The 12980-nt window shown below is 47.6% G+C and overlaps 1 protein-coding gene across 1 annotated transcript in view; it reads right to left on the bottom strand.

Moving 5' to 3' along the window:
- The window catches only part of USP42 (ubiquitin specific peptidase 42), a 224336-nt gene that overhangs the window by 205865 nt on the left and 5491 nt on the right, over positions 1-12980 (bottom strand). Inside the window, exons 2-3 of the mRNA XM_075318050.1 lie at positions 11129-11358; positions 7631-7840 (exon numbers count right to left, since the gene is read on the bottom strand). Of these exons, the coding sequence (XP_075174165.1) occupies positions 7631-7840; positions 11129-11348 (430 nt within the window). The 5' untranslated portion in view covers positions 11349-11358. The remainder of the gene's footprint in view (positions 1-7630; positions 7841-11128; positions 11359-12980) is intronic.

Raw genomic sequence — 12980 nt, 5'->3', positions numbered from 1 at the left:
CCACGGTTGGCCTACCGTGAGATGCCACAGATCCGGGTACCACGACCTTCTTGGCCAATTTGGAGCGACGAGTATGGCTCGCTGGCAGTCGGACTTGATTTTCCGGAGAACTCTGGGTAACAATGCTAGAGGTGGGAACACATAGGGGAGTCGGAATTGCGACCAATCCTGAACCAAGGCGTCTGCCGCCAGCGCTCGGTGATCGTGAGACCGTGCCATGAAAACTGGGACCTTGTTGTTGTGCCGTGACGCCATCAGATCGACGTCCGGCGACCCCCAGCGGCAACAGATCTGTTGAAACACGTCCGGGTGAAGGGACCATTCTCCTGCGTCCATGCCCTGGCGACTGAGAAAGTCCGCTTCCCAGTTTTCCACGCCTGGGATGTGAACTGCAGATATGGTGGACGCTCTGCTTTCCACCCACGTCAAAATCCGCTGGACTTCTTGAAAAGCTTGGCGACTGCGTGTTCCCCCTTGGTGGTTGATGTACGCCACCGCCGTGGAATTGTCCGACTGAATCCGAATCTGCTTGCCTTCCAGCCATTGTTGGAAGGCTCGCAGGGCAAGATAGATTGCTCTGATTTCCAGAACATTGATCTGCAAGGTGGACTCTTCCTGAGTCCACGTCCCCTGAGCCCTGTGGTGGAGAAACACCGCTCCCCACCCTGATAGGCTCGCATCTGTCGTGACCACTGCCCAGGACGGGGGAAGGAACGACTTTCCCTGTGACAATGAGTTGGGGAGAAGCCACCAACGTAGAGAGTCCTTGGCAGTCTGAGAGAGGGAGACAGTCCTGTCGAGGGACGTCGATTTCCCATCCCATTGGCGCAGAATGTCCCATTGGAGAGGGCGCAGATGAAACTGCGCGAACGGGACTGCCTCCATTGCTGCTACCATCTTTCCTAGGAAATGCATGAGGCGCCTCAGTGAGTGCGACTGGCTCTGAAGGAGAGATTGCACTCCAGTCCGTAGCGAGCACTGCTTGTCCAGTGGAAGCCTCACTATCGCTGATAGAGTATGAAACTCCATGCCAAGATAAGTCAGAGATTGGGTCGGGGTTAGATGAGACTTTGGAAAGTTGATAATCCACCCGAAAGTCTGGAGAGTGTCTAGCGCCACCTTCAGACTGTGTTGGCATGCTTCTTGAGAGGATGCCTTTATAAGCAGGTCGTCTAGATACGGGATGACCGAGTGACCCTGCGAGTGCAGAACAGCTACTACTGCTGCCATGACTTTGGTGAAGACCCGGGGGGCTGTTGCCAGACCGAAGGGTAACGCTACGAACTGTAGGTGCTCGTCGTGTATGACGAAACGTAGGAAACGCTGATGCTCTGGTGCAATCGGCACGTGGAGATACGCATCTTTGATGTCTATTGATGCTAGAAAATCTCCCTGAGACATTGAGGCTATGACGGAGCGTAGGGATTCCATCCGGAACCTCCTGACTTTTACGTGTCTGTTGAGCAACTTCAGATCCAGGACGGGACGATACGATCCGTCCTTTTTTGGGACCACAAACAGATTGGAGTAAAAACCGTGACCCTGTTCCTGAAGAGGGACGGAGGTCACCACCCCTTCCGCCTTTAGAGCGGCCACCGCCTGCAACAGAGCATCGGCTCGGTCTGGTGGTGGAGAAGTTCGGAAGAAACGAGTTGGCGGACGAGAACTGAACTCTATCCTGTACCCGTGAGATAGAATATCTCTCACCCAACGGTCCTTGACGCTTGCTAGCCAAATGTCGCCAAAGTGGGACAGCCTCCCACCGACCGCGGGTGTGGGCATCGGAGACCGCAAGTCAGGAGGACGTCGTTTTGGCAACGGTTCCTCCGGCTGGTCTTTTTGGGCGTGACTGAGACCTCCAAGAATTTGAACGTCTCTGGTCCTTTTGAGTCTTTTTTGACGAGGCGAATTGGGACCTGCCCTGTCCTCGAAAGGACCGATAACCAGACTGACCCCTCCTCTGTTGGGGCTTGTTTTGTCTGTGTTGCGGTAAGGAAGAGTCCTTACCCTTGGAGTGTTTGATGATTTCATCCAAACGCTCTCCAAACAATCGGTCACGAGAAAAAGGCAAATTGGTTAAGCACTTCTTGGAATGAGAATCTGCTTTCCAATGTCTCAACCACAGAGCCCTACGCAAAACAACTGAGTTGGCTGACGCCACTGCCGTGCGGCTTGTAGCGTCCAGAACAGCATTAATCGCGTACGACGCGAATGCCGCCATTTGCGAGGTCAATGGTGCTACCTGCGGGGCAAATGCACGTGTGACTGAGTCGACTCGCGCAAGCCCGGCCGTGATAGCTTGGAGTGCCCATACGGCCGCAAAAGAAGGCGCTAATGACGCTCCAATCGCTTCATAGATGGATTTCAGCCAGAGCTCCATCTGCCTGTCAGTGGCATCTTTAAGTGCCGCTCCATCTTCAACAGCAACCAAGGATCTAGCTGCAAGCCTGGAAATTGGAGGATCCACTTTTGGACACTGGGTCCAACCCTTGACCACTTCAGAGGGAAAAGGGTAGCGTGTATCTTTAAGTCGTTTAGGAAAACGCCTTTCAGGATAAGCGTGGGGTTTCTGGATTGCGTCTCTGAAGTCAGCGTGGTCCAGAAAAGTGCTTAATGTACGCTTAGGGTATCTGAAATGGATTCTCTCGTGCTGCGAAGCTGACTCCTCTACAGGAGGAGCTGGTGGGGAAATATTCAACATCTTATTGATGTTAAATATAAGATCATTAACTATGGCGTCACCATCTGGTGTATCTAGATTGAGAGCGGTCCCAGGATCAGAATCCTGATCAGTTACGTCCGCCTCATCACCCATAGATTCATCCCGCTGGGATCCAGACCATTGAGATGAATGTGAAGGCCCGTCATAACGAGCCCGCTTAGGCTGCCCGGGGCCATCGTCCGAGTCAGAGTCTTCACCCTGAGGTGTAGATGCCCGTCCCGGAGCTAGGAGCTGAGGGGGACCAGGGGGCAATACATGCACAGTGTCCGTGGTCTGAAGTACAGGCCTAGCTCGCAATGTGTCAAGAATTTGTGACATAGTGAGAGACATTCTGTCAGCAAAAGCTGCAAACTCAGTTCCTGTCACCTGGACAGCATTCACAGGTGGTACACCCTGGGACACGTCCAGCAGAGGTCCCGACTGTGCAAGCGCCGCAGGGGCCGAGCACTGCACACAATGGGGGTCCGTGGAGCCTGCCGGTAGAAAAGTCCCACATGCGGTGCAGGAAGCATATAATGTCTGTGCCTTGGCACCCTTGCGTTTTACGGGCGACATGCTGCTGGCTCTCTGCATGTGAGAGAGTCTATAGCCAAAGGGCGACCAGCGCTATGTAATACCAAGTATTTGTAGCAACAAAATACTAAGAATACTACGAGCACAAGAGGGGGTGAGCCCTGAGGGCTGCTTACCGCCCGCTGAACAGCGGGTAAGAGGCTGCAGAATGCCTTGTCTGGGTCTCCCCGGCTCCCCTCTGCAGCTCAGCGTGTCAGCAAGAATGGCTGCCGGCGTCTGTGGAGAGGGGCGGTCCGTGGGAGTTCCCCAACAAAAGTGCGGGAACAGTGTCCCCTCTGTGCTGACTGTGAGGGCTGGAGTATGTAAAAACGACTCCAGCCCTCAGCGCTGATGCACTGGCCAGCGTCCCGCCCCTCTCCTGACTGGCAGGTCTGGGGGCGGGAACGAACGAAAGCAGGCCGCAAAAGCCGGGGACTCGAGTTATCAGCGCGGCCGCCGTAAACGCGCGGGCCGCGCTGAAGTCCCCGGCGCACTACAAGTGCCAGCCGCGCCGCTGTTCCAGCGGCCGGCGCGACCGAGTCTAGACGTGGGCAGCGTCCCGCCCCTCTCCTGACTGGCAGGTCTGGGGGCGGGAACGAACGGAAGCAGGCCGCAAAAGCCGGGGACTGTAGTTATCAGCGCGGCCGCCGTAAAAGCGCAGGCCGCGCTGAAGTCCCCGGCGCACTACAAGTGCCAGCCGTGCCGCAGTCCCAGCGGCCGGCGCGGCCGATTCCCATAAGTGTGCCTGCTTCAGCTAAGCTGAATGAGGCCATGGCACAGGCGCCGCAGCGCTGATGTCCCCCGGCGCACTACAACACCCAGCATGCTGCGGTGTGAGCGCCAAATGCACGGGGACACAGAGTACCTTAAGGAAGCAGGGCCATGTCCCTGATGTACTCCGCTCCATCCAGCATCTTCTCCAGGGGCTGTAGATGGAGCACGGTCTCAGTGCCTGGAGACCGGTAAATCCCACTTCACCCAGAGCCCTGTAAAAAGGGATGGGGAAGGAATCAGCATGTGGGCTCCTGCCGCCGTACCCGCAATGGGTACCTCAACCTTACAAACACCTCCGACATAAGTGGGGTGAGAAGGGAGCATGCTGGGAGTCTGTATAGACCCTCTTTTCTTCCATCCGACATAGTCAGCAGCTGCTGCTGACTAAAAACAATGGAGCTATGCGTGCGTGTCTGACCTCCTTGCGCACAAAGCTAAAACTGAGGAATCCGTACTCCTACGGGAGGGTGTATAGCCAGAAGGGGAGGGGCCTTACACTTTTAAGTGTAGTTCTTTGTGCGGCCTCCAGAGGCAGTAGCTATACACCCACTGTCTGGGTCTCCCAATTAGGAGCGAAAAAGAAATGCTCAAGTTCCCGATTGACTTCCGTTACACTCTGGTCACGCTCATCCGAGCGTCCGACTGCAGGTTACAAGTACCGAACCCCACAGAATCAATCTCATCACTAAATGTGAAGGGAAAAGAAGATGCGGAGCCAGAGCCCGGCGTCTACAGTAATAGCTTAAAAGGGTTTTTCCACTTTCAGCAAGTCAATGAGGGATACGACCATTTCTCTTGAAGATTTCCTTTTTTACTTTGTATGTAATACACTCTGCAAACCCAAATTAAATCGTTACATAAATATTAATCTTTTAGTACGATTATGGACCATATTCTTCCTTTGTGGCTTATTGTTAGCCTTCATCTAGTAGTGCTACATCAGGACCTTTAAACAAAAACATTTACAAAGTTCATTCTGACGATGAGTCTTTTTTAGAAGAACACTTCTGGAGCAGTGGTTGTCATTCGCTCATATTTCCAAGAGGAATAACAGAGGAATAGAATGCAGAGGTCTAAGAAAGAGTGCTCCAACAGCGCTCTCCGGATATGGACTAAAAGCAAATCAATCAGGAGAGCCGAGAGCTTCTATGTGAGAGTACTGCACAGAACGAGTTTGGAGAAAGTGACAACATGCCACACAAGCGGACAACGAAACCAGATACCCGGACTAGTCCAGCTATACACATTAGGACTAATTCAGGGGACCCCTGTTATGTCCGTCTGGTCTCTACAACTCGTGCAATCATGTACGCGCACTAACCCAAATAATGGTTTAATTCATGAGAGCAATATTCTATGAGGACACCTAGAGTCACAGGAGGCTGATTTTTGGCCATAGAAGTCAACGGAGACCATAAAATAAATCACATCCATAAAACCCATGAGAATTACAATATCAAATAGGATTTCTGTACTAGCCATTGGACAATTGTCGACTACCAAAACAAATATCCTTATTAATGGCCCCAGGGTGCTGCGTAAAGACTGATTGGCTGCAGCAATCACATGACATTGTTTAGGTCAGGAGACCGGCAGGGAACACAGGGCTGAGAGGCAGAGTGGTGCCAGACGAGACCCTTAAGATTGCTTAAGGACCTTTGTGACATCAGCTTTTTAAGAGACCTTTGGTCACATGACGTGAAGAAGAGACAGGATAATATAATATATATATTATACACACACACACACACAATTTTTTTTAACATAAACCTGTCTCCTCATTAGCTTTTTAAGAGCCCTTTGGTCACATGATGTGATTGCTTAAGGACCTTTCTGACATATCATGTCATGTGACCAAAGGGCTCTTTAAAAAGCTGCAGAGGAGATGTGAGTGTACGATTTTATATATTATATTATATATAATAAATAAAATCGTGCACTCACATCTCCTCTGCAGCTTTTTAAGAGCCCTTTGGTCACATGACATGATATGTCATAAAGGTCCTTAAGCAATCACATCATGTGACCAAAGGGCTCTTAAAAAGCTAAAGAGGAGACAGGTTTATGTTTTAAAAAAAATAAATATATATATGTTTATACACACCTGTCTCTTCAGCTTTTTAAGAGCCCTTTGGTCACATCACATGATATGTCATAAAGGTCCTTAAGCAATCTTGTCGGGATATAAACACTGGGGGCCCTGTGAAAGTGTGCAGAATACATATTCTGTATATATTTTTCAATATTCAGCACCCTTGGTCTATCAATTAGTGGTATTATTGCCACACAGACAATAAAAACGGATCCAATACTGACATATGGTTGTAATATGGTCATCTACATGGATTACAATGTGCCTTTTTCCATACTATCATGTGCATTAATCCTGTATTTTGTTATAGCAGTGTAATCTCCCCCCACTGGCCGCATGTTGAGGGGAGGCGTTCATTATTTATAGTGACCAACCCTTGCATTGGGAAAATAAGAAAAACGGTCAGGGAATAGGCTTTGTTAAACATAATACCTGCTGAACAGCATAATGGGTTCATCATGTGTAACCAAGAATCATTGGGGTATACAGGTATGGGGTCTTGTAGCTGAGGATAGCTGTACAGTAAAGAAAAAGGATGGAAAAAGTGCAAAGAGGGCAGTATTGGGGAAATATATTAATATATAGGATGTGTACAGAAAAAAAAAAAACACACCTAAGCATTCAGAAGAACAGATCCCATACCTGTATTTCTGCAAGAATTGGGTTTTGGAGGTAAATAATGGGTTACTAAAGTTACTGTGCACATATTACAGCAGGATAACGTCTCCTATTACACAGTATGGGCGGGTAACGTGGGCATATAGAGGGGGTACTCAATGTGCACGGTTCCACCATAAGAAAGCTTGGTATAGAAACAAACCAATAGAGATTATTTCAGGTGGTAGTTGTTGGATGTGCAGAAAATATATACCTGCCCAAAATGGTGGCTGTATCATCCAAATCCTGGGCTGCTCCTTGAGTCCAGGGCCAAAAAACTCCAAATAACGTGAGCGTTTGCTCTCCTGAGCCTTTGCTCAAGGAAGGACTTAATGGTCGCAGCACAGCGGGGCAAGTTTGCTGACACTGGCAAGGATTATAGTGGACAAAGTTTAGCAATAGGTTGCAATCTTGCTTGAAGCCAGTGCTGCTTAGCATCAAGAACTTACAGCTAGAAACATTAAAGGAAACGGGAGATCAGAAGTAGGAACTGAATTGGAAAAATAAAAAAAAGCAACCCCCTTTCCTCCAATTTCCCTCGCTGCAGGCTTTCAGTCAAGTATTCAGCTTCCCACTAGGGATCTGTTAGAAGGTGCGCCTGTAGGACGCCATACCCCAATACTATCATCTGCTAAAAAGCCTAAAACAGGAGCAAACAACCACCTGATCAATGGCTGCTACTGCACTACTACAACACCCAGCATGCTGTTGAGCAAGGTACAGTGAACAGCATGCTATGGGTGGTCCGGCAGCCATAAAAGCTGAGCAGGGGGCAGCCCGACCCGACTAACCGGCTGAGTAAAAGTGAAGCGAATAGGAGGAGTCATACTCACAAGTCTTGGAGTGCTCCCGAGAGAGCATGTAGTTCGCGAGAGGCGCAGTGTAAGTTAAACACTGCAGCACAGAGTTCACAAAGCAAGTATTGCCAAGGTTTTGGAGACCAGCTCCAACCTTTTGTATCCGCTGCCATTTCAGTCTCAGTTTCTCTGCCGGGAAAAGGATCTTTTGTGGTGGATTTATGCCATCCCCAGGAACGGCCGATGCTGAAAAAACAAAATAAATACATAAAAAGATGGTGATGTGTAATGAGGCACAGATCAGGTTATGGCTGAATCAAAAAGCAAGTAAAGACCATAATATCCCAGCCAACTGCTGGTCTCCTGCCCTGAACTCCACAACCTTGGAGCATCGGCACGTAAAGCTAATACATTGGGTCGGAGAAACACAGCCAGGCTGGACACCATGCTTCAGCCTAAAAATCAGAAACTACTGGTTCTCGGGAACAGACTCCAATCACTTGATTCCATCTGATGAACATCCTTACTTAAAGGGAACCTGTCACCAGATTTGCCCTATAAACTGCAGCCAGCACCAGTGGGCTCTTATATACAGCATTCTAGAATATTGCTTATAAGAGCCCAGGCCGATCTGTAAAATCTAAAACACCACTTTTAGACTACTCACCTAGGGGGCGGTCTGGTCCGATGGGTGTCGCTGCTCTCTAATACGGGGCCTCATCTCTGCTGCGATCGATCTCTTTCTATTCTGCCCAGTGTGGATGACACGATCTATGACTTCTACACTGGCCGCCATTGAGGTCCTGCTCAGGACAGATCAAAGTCTTGTAGTGCGCATGTATGGATGTCCTTTAACCTTTCCTCGTGCCTGCGCATTACAGTACTTTGATCTGCCCTTTGCAGATTGCAATGCTGACCGATGTAGATCATGTCATCCACACTGGACGGGATAGAAGGAGGATGAAGATTGCAGTAGAGAGGAGGCAGCAGGCCAGAGGGCAGTGACAGCCATCGGACTGCATTGCCCTCCAAGTGTTTTTTTAATGTTCTAAAGAGCAACCTGAGCACTTATATAGTGTTCCAATATGCTGTATATAAGGGCTCGCTGGTGGTGGCTGCAGCTTTAGGGGCCAAATCTGGTGACAGATTCCCTTTAATAACAATCTATATAACAAATCCCAGAGGCAAGGAGACCGATATAAGAGGTGAGGTACCAATATACAACCCCCTTTGCTGGTACTAACTATCACAACATCCTGCTCTCCTTCCAGGTGAGATAATTATCTTGTATTTTTCCCCTTACTACACTCATTCATTTCAAAGTCAAACAAACTTCAAAAGTGCACGTAAGTAGACATGAACCAAGTGGCCACCAGCTCTCCAGTCTTTGAGCCAATTGTAAAGGGAAGCGGTCAGAAATGTTTACTTTCCCCATCCAACCACTAATGATTGAGTAGCCCTTTAAGAGAAAAGCCAGTCAACCCACTTGATTCCAAAGCCTGGCTCCAGCAGAAATTGCGTTTTGAAGAAGTTGTGTGGAAATGCATCATCATCAGACCCCAATGCCCTACTACCGTAGCTTCTCAGCCTTCCCCCTCCCCTGGTGAATTGTTTTTGGTACATGATCACTCATCAGTCAAATCAGCCTGGGGAGGGGGAAGGCTGAGAAGCTACGGTAGTAGGGCATTGGGGTCTGATGATGATGCATTTCCACACAACTTCTTCAAAAAAGCAACTTCTGCTGGAGCCGGCCTTCTGGATCAAATGGGTTGACTGGCTTTTCTTTTAAAGAGCTACTCAATCATTAGTGGTTGGGTGGGGAATCTGGGAGTAAAGGTTTCTGACCGGTTCTCATTACCAATGGCCCACAAAAGGATGGCTGGTGTATGGAAGTTCAAGTTAAACTATAAGTCTTTCTTATTGGAAAAATTGAAGAGCATTATCTCTCCTGGAATGAGAGCAGGATGTTGGGATTGGTAAAATAATCATAATAATGGTTGCAGGAGGGGGACACAATAACTGTTTGTGCCATTTACACTAAGGCTATGTGCGCACTAGAGCAAAATACCCGCGGATTTGCCGCGGAAATTTCTTGAGAAATGTCTGCAATCTTTGTGCAGACATTTCCCATGAAATTCTATGAGAAAAAAAAAAAAGCTGTGCGCACTGGTGCGGATTTTTCTCAAGAAAGTTTCGGTGCGGAAATTTCTCGAGAAACTTTCTTGAGAAAATGAACATGTCCATTAAATCCGCAGGTATCCCGCGGATTTCTGCAGTACAGCCTGCAAAAATCCGCAGGGAACCACCCGCGGGAAAATCGCGGCAATTTCGCGGCAATTCCGCGGCAAATCCGCATGCGGTTTTGCCGCGGATTTTTTCCGGAGTTCAGCAAATCTTCACTCCCAGAAGTTTCTCGAGAAGATTTTCTCGAGAAACTTCACATCTCTAGTGCGCACATAGCCTAAGACTGTGGAGCGGTCCCCAAACAAGGCAAGCATAGGATGAGGACTGATCTACTTCGTAGAAATACACAAACATACAGTATAGCATTTTCTGGCCTTTAATGGAATGCTGGCCAAAAACAAGCAATCATTACCCCCCCCCAAAAAGAAAATAACCCCCCCCCCCCCAAAAACCAAGCAACAACTTAAATTCTGCTATAAAGACAGAGGGTCCTAAACCCGTATTCCATGATGTTCTGACACGTACTGCTGATGCAGACACTACTGTCAACTTAATGTTTTGGCTGCAGATGCCTTTCAACATGGCAGGGGCACATATAGGGTGTCTGTGTCCAGATCATTAACCGGATTGCTCCATCTGTGCTTTAATGCCAAAAAAGCATTGATCCAATGGGGAAGGGGGTGGGGGCTGAGTATAGGGGAGGATATTTCCCCTCCCCGCTCATCTTCTAAGGTATTGTTCCTTTGAAAAGTAGGCACTGACTATTACAATTTTTTTGGAGAATATACTGTTTAGGGACACTGAAAAGGGGTATATTACTACTTTTTTAGGGTATTGCAGGACAAAGATTACCTTCTAAAGGGTACGCTGAGTATTAATACTTGTAAAGGGGACATCACTACTTTTGAAAGGCCACTAAAGTAGCATTACATTAAAGAGGAGGCCATTGCTACTTTATAAAGTTGGCACACCGGGCATTAATAGAACTGAAGCGCCATCACTGATCAATAGGGGAGGACTTTGGGGATTATTACTTTAAAAAGGGAGCATTATATCACCTTAAATAGAGGTAAACAGGGGAGCTTCTAAGATTTATTTGCATCGGTTATGGGTTTCAAGGTAAGAAATGTTGGGGTACCCCTGCTATAAAGCAGATCACCTAAAATGTATAGGTCTATTATGTAATACATTTGGCTTCGTAAGACAGCAAGACATGAATTTACACATATTGCCAACGTAACAGCTTTTTAATCAGTTACAAGTAGGTGTAAAGAAAAAAACAACCCAAAACATATGGCCATTACTTCTCCTTGGAAACATGAAAAGAAATCTGCACGAGGCAGGTCTTACGTGGATCGCTCTGCTCTGAAGGCACATGCTTTTCAGGAACATATGAGCTTGAATACACGGCAGCGCCGGGTACTGGTCCAAGAGGGATTTTAGCTGGGGATGATCCGACACCCCAAATTGGCGAACCTGTGTCTTTGTCTACGGATGATGGTGCCATTGGCTTGTAAAGCTGGTTCCGGCATGTTGCAGTCACTGAAGACACTTTATCTATTATGGTCATGTTTTGACCACTGGAAAGAGGCAGAGAAGAAAAGATTAGATTTTTATTTATTTTTTAAATACTTCAGCCCCATCAAAACAATTATATTGTTTTCAATTTAATTAAAATGAAGTAACTTGGATGAAGGTTTCTAAAACCAGACCAATATATAATAAAAGGGCACTGCACCCCCTGCGGATTCTACATTGCCGCACTCATGGCCACTGATCCACAAGAAGTACTCCCCTAGAAGTAATGCAGAAGGGTCTGTCACAGAGAGGGGGGGGACGACAAGGCTTAGAATTTTGCAGAAAGAGTTAATATTCCTAAATAATCCCGATCCAACGCTTTGCAAGGAATACCATCTCCACACACCCGTCACCATGATCAATGTCAGCCACCAGAAAGTGTCGCTCCAGGACCCAGGCATCTATGGAGTCTGGGCGCATTGTCTAGTAAGAGGTGTATGGAGTCTTATTGGCAATGATTCATGGGAAATAAGTATGCAAATCAGCATACGTCACTACGTAAGGAGCACCTAAGAGAGTAGCAACCCTACAAGGCCATGTCCGCCTCTTCGGTGAGACTTCTCCCATCAAATTTATGATCTTAAAATGGAATACTTATTAGTTTAAAAATGAGCCCATGGGTGGTCTTAAAATAACAAGTACCTCCCAAATGCCCACACCATTCCTTGCCCAATATTTCGGGATTTTGAGAGCATGCTTGAAATGTAAGCCCTACTCCAAAAATAAGCCCTAGTAACATAATATATACAGTACTATACAGTGTGTCCACCGCCATTAACTTGAGAACGGTGGCAGCTATAGGCATAGAAGTGGTGTCTAGGTATAGTAAAGTAGGCATGCGCTACGCAATGAACCCACCTATAGCGCCATCTGGTGGAAAACAACGGAGTTAGCATTTTTATCCCAAAAATGGAACGAGATACAGAAAAAAAGTGAATTACAAAGTTGTAGGGCATCATCAGTTCAATGTGAATTGACACCTTGCATACAGAAATGCTATGATTAGAACGTGTAAAACGTGCGTACGTATGGTCGCGATCTCCAACACGGAGACGTTGCGAGACGCTGACTAATGGAGCACTTAACTGTCACTAAGCTCACTAATGGGAATCGTGACCAAGGGGGATGGAGAGGAAAGACATGACCCCCCCCCCAATAATTACAATGGATGGGAAATTAAAACGGTCGGCTTACACACGGATGAGTCGTGCTGGAGAAAACAGCGTAACAGAGGTCTGTTAGGCAACCCTTTGAACAATCCCATTTACTGTACAGTATGTACTATTAGCAGTCTACAGTATTTCGTCAGGTAGGATGTTGCACACTTATTTGCATAATAGGGTAATTACCCGTTTTACACGTTCTTATAGCATTTCTGTATGCAAGGTGTTGATTTGTATTGATGATGCCCTACAACTTTGTAATTCACTATTTTTCTCTCTCTCGTTCCGTTTTCAAGATAAAAATGCTAACTCCGTTGTTTTCCACCAGGTGGCGCTATAGGTGGTTTCATTGTGTAGCGCATGGATACTTTACTATACCTAGACACCACTTCTATGCCTATAGCTGCCGCTGTTCTCAAGTTAATGGCGGTGGACAGGATATGGGTGGACACACTGTGTAT

Source organism: Anomaloglossus baeobatrachus, chromosome 7 (genome assembly GCF_048569485.1).
Source record: "Anomaloglossus baeobatrachus isolate aAnoBae1 chromosome 7, aAnoBae1.hap1, whole genome shotgun sequence".
Classification (NCBI taxonomy): domain Eukaryota; kingdom Metazoa; phylum Chordata; class Amphibia; order Anura; family Aromobatidae; genus Anomaloglossus; species Anomaloglossus baeobatrachus.
Note: the sequence above shows the minus strand (reverse complement) of the source record. Positions and strands in the feature narration are given on the sequence as shown.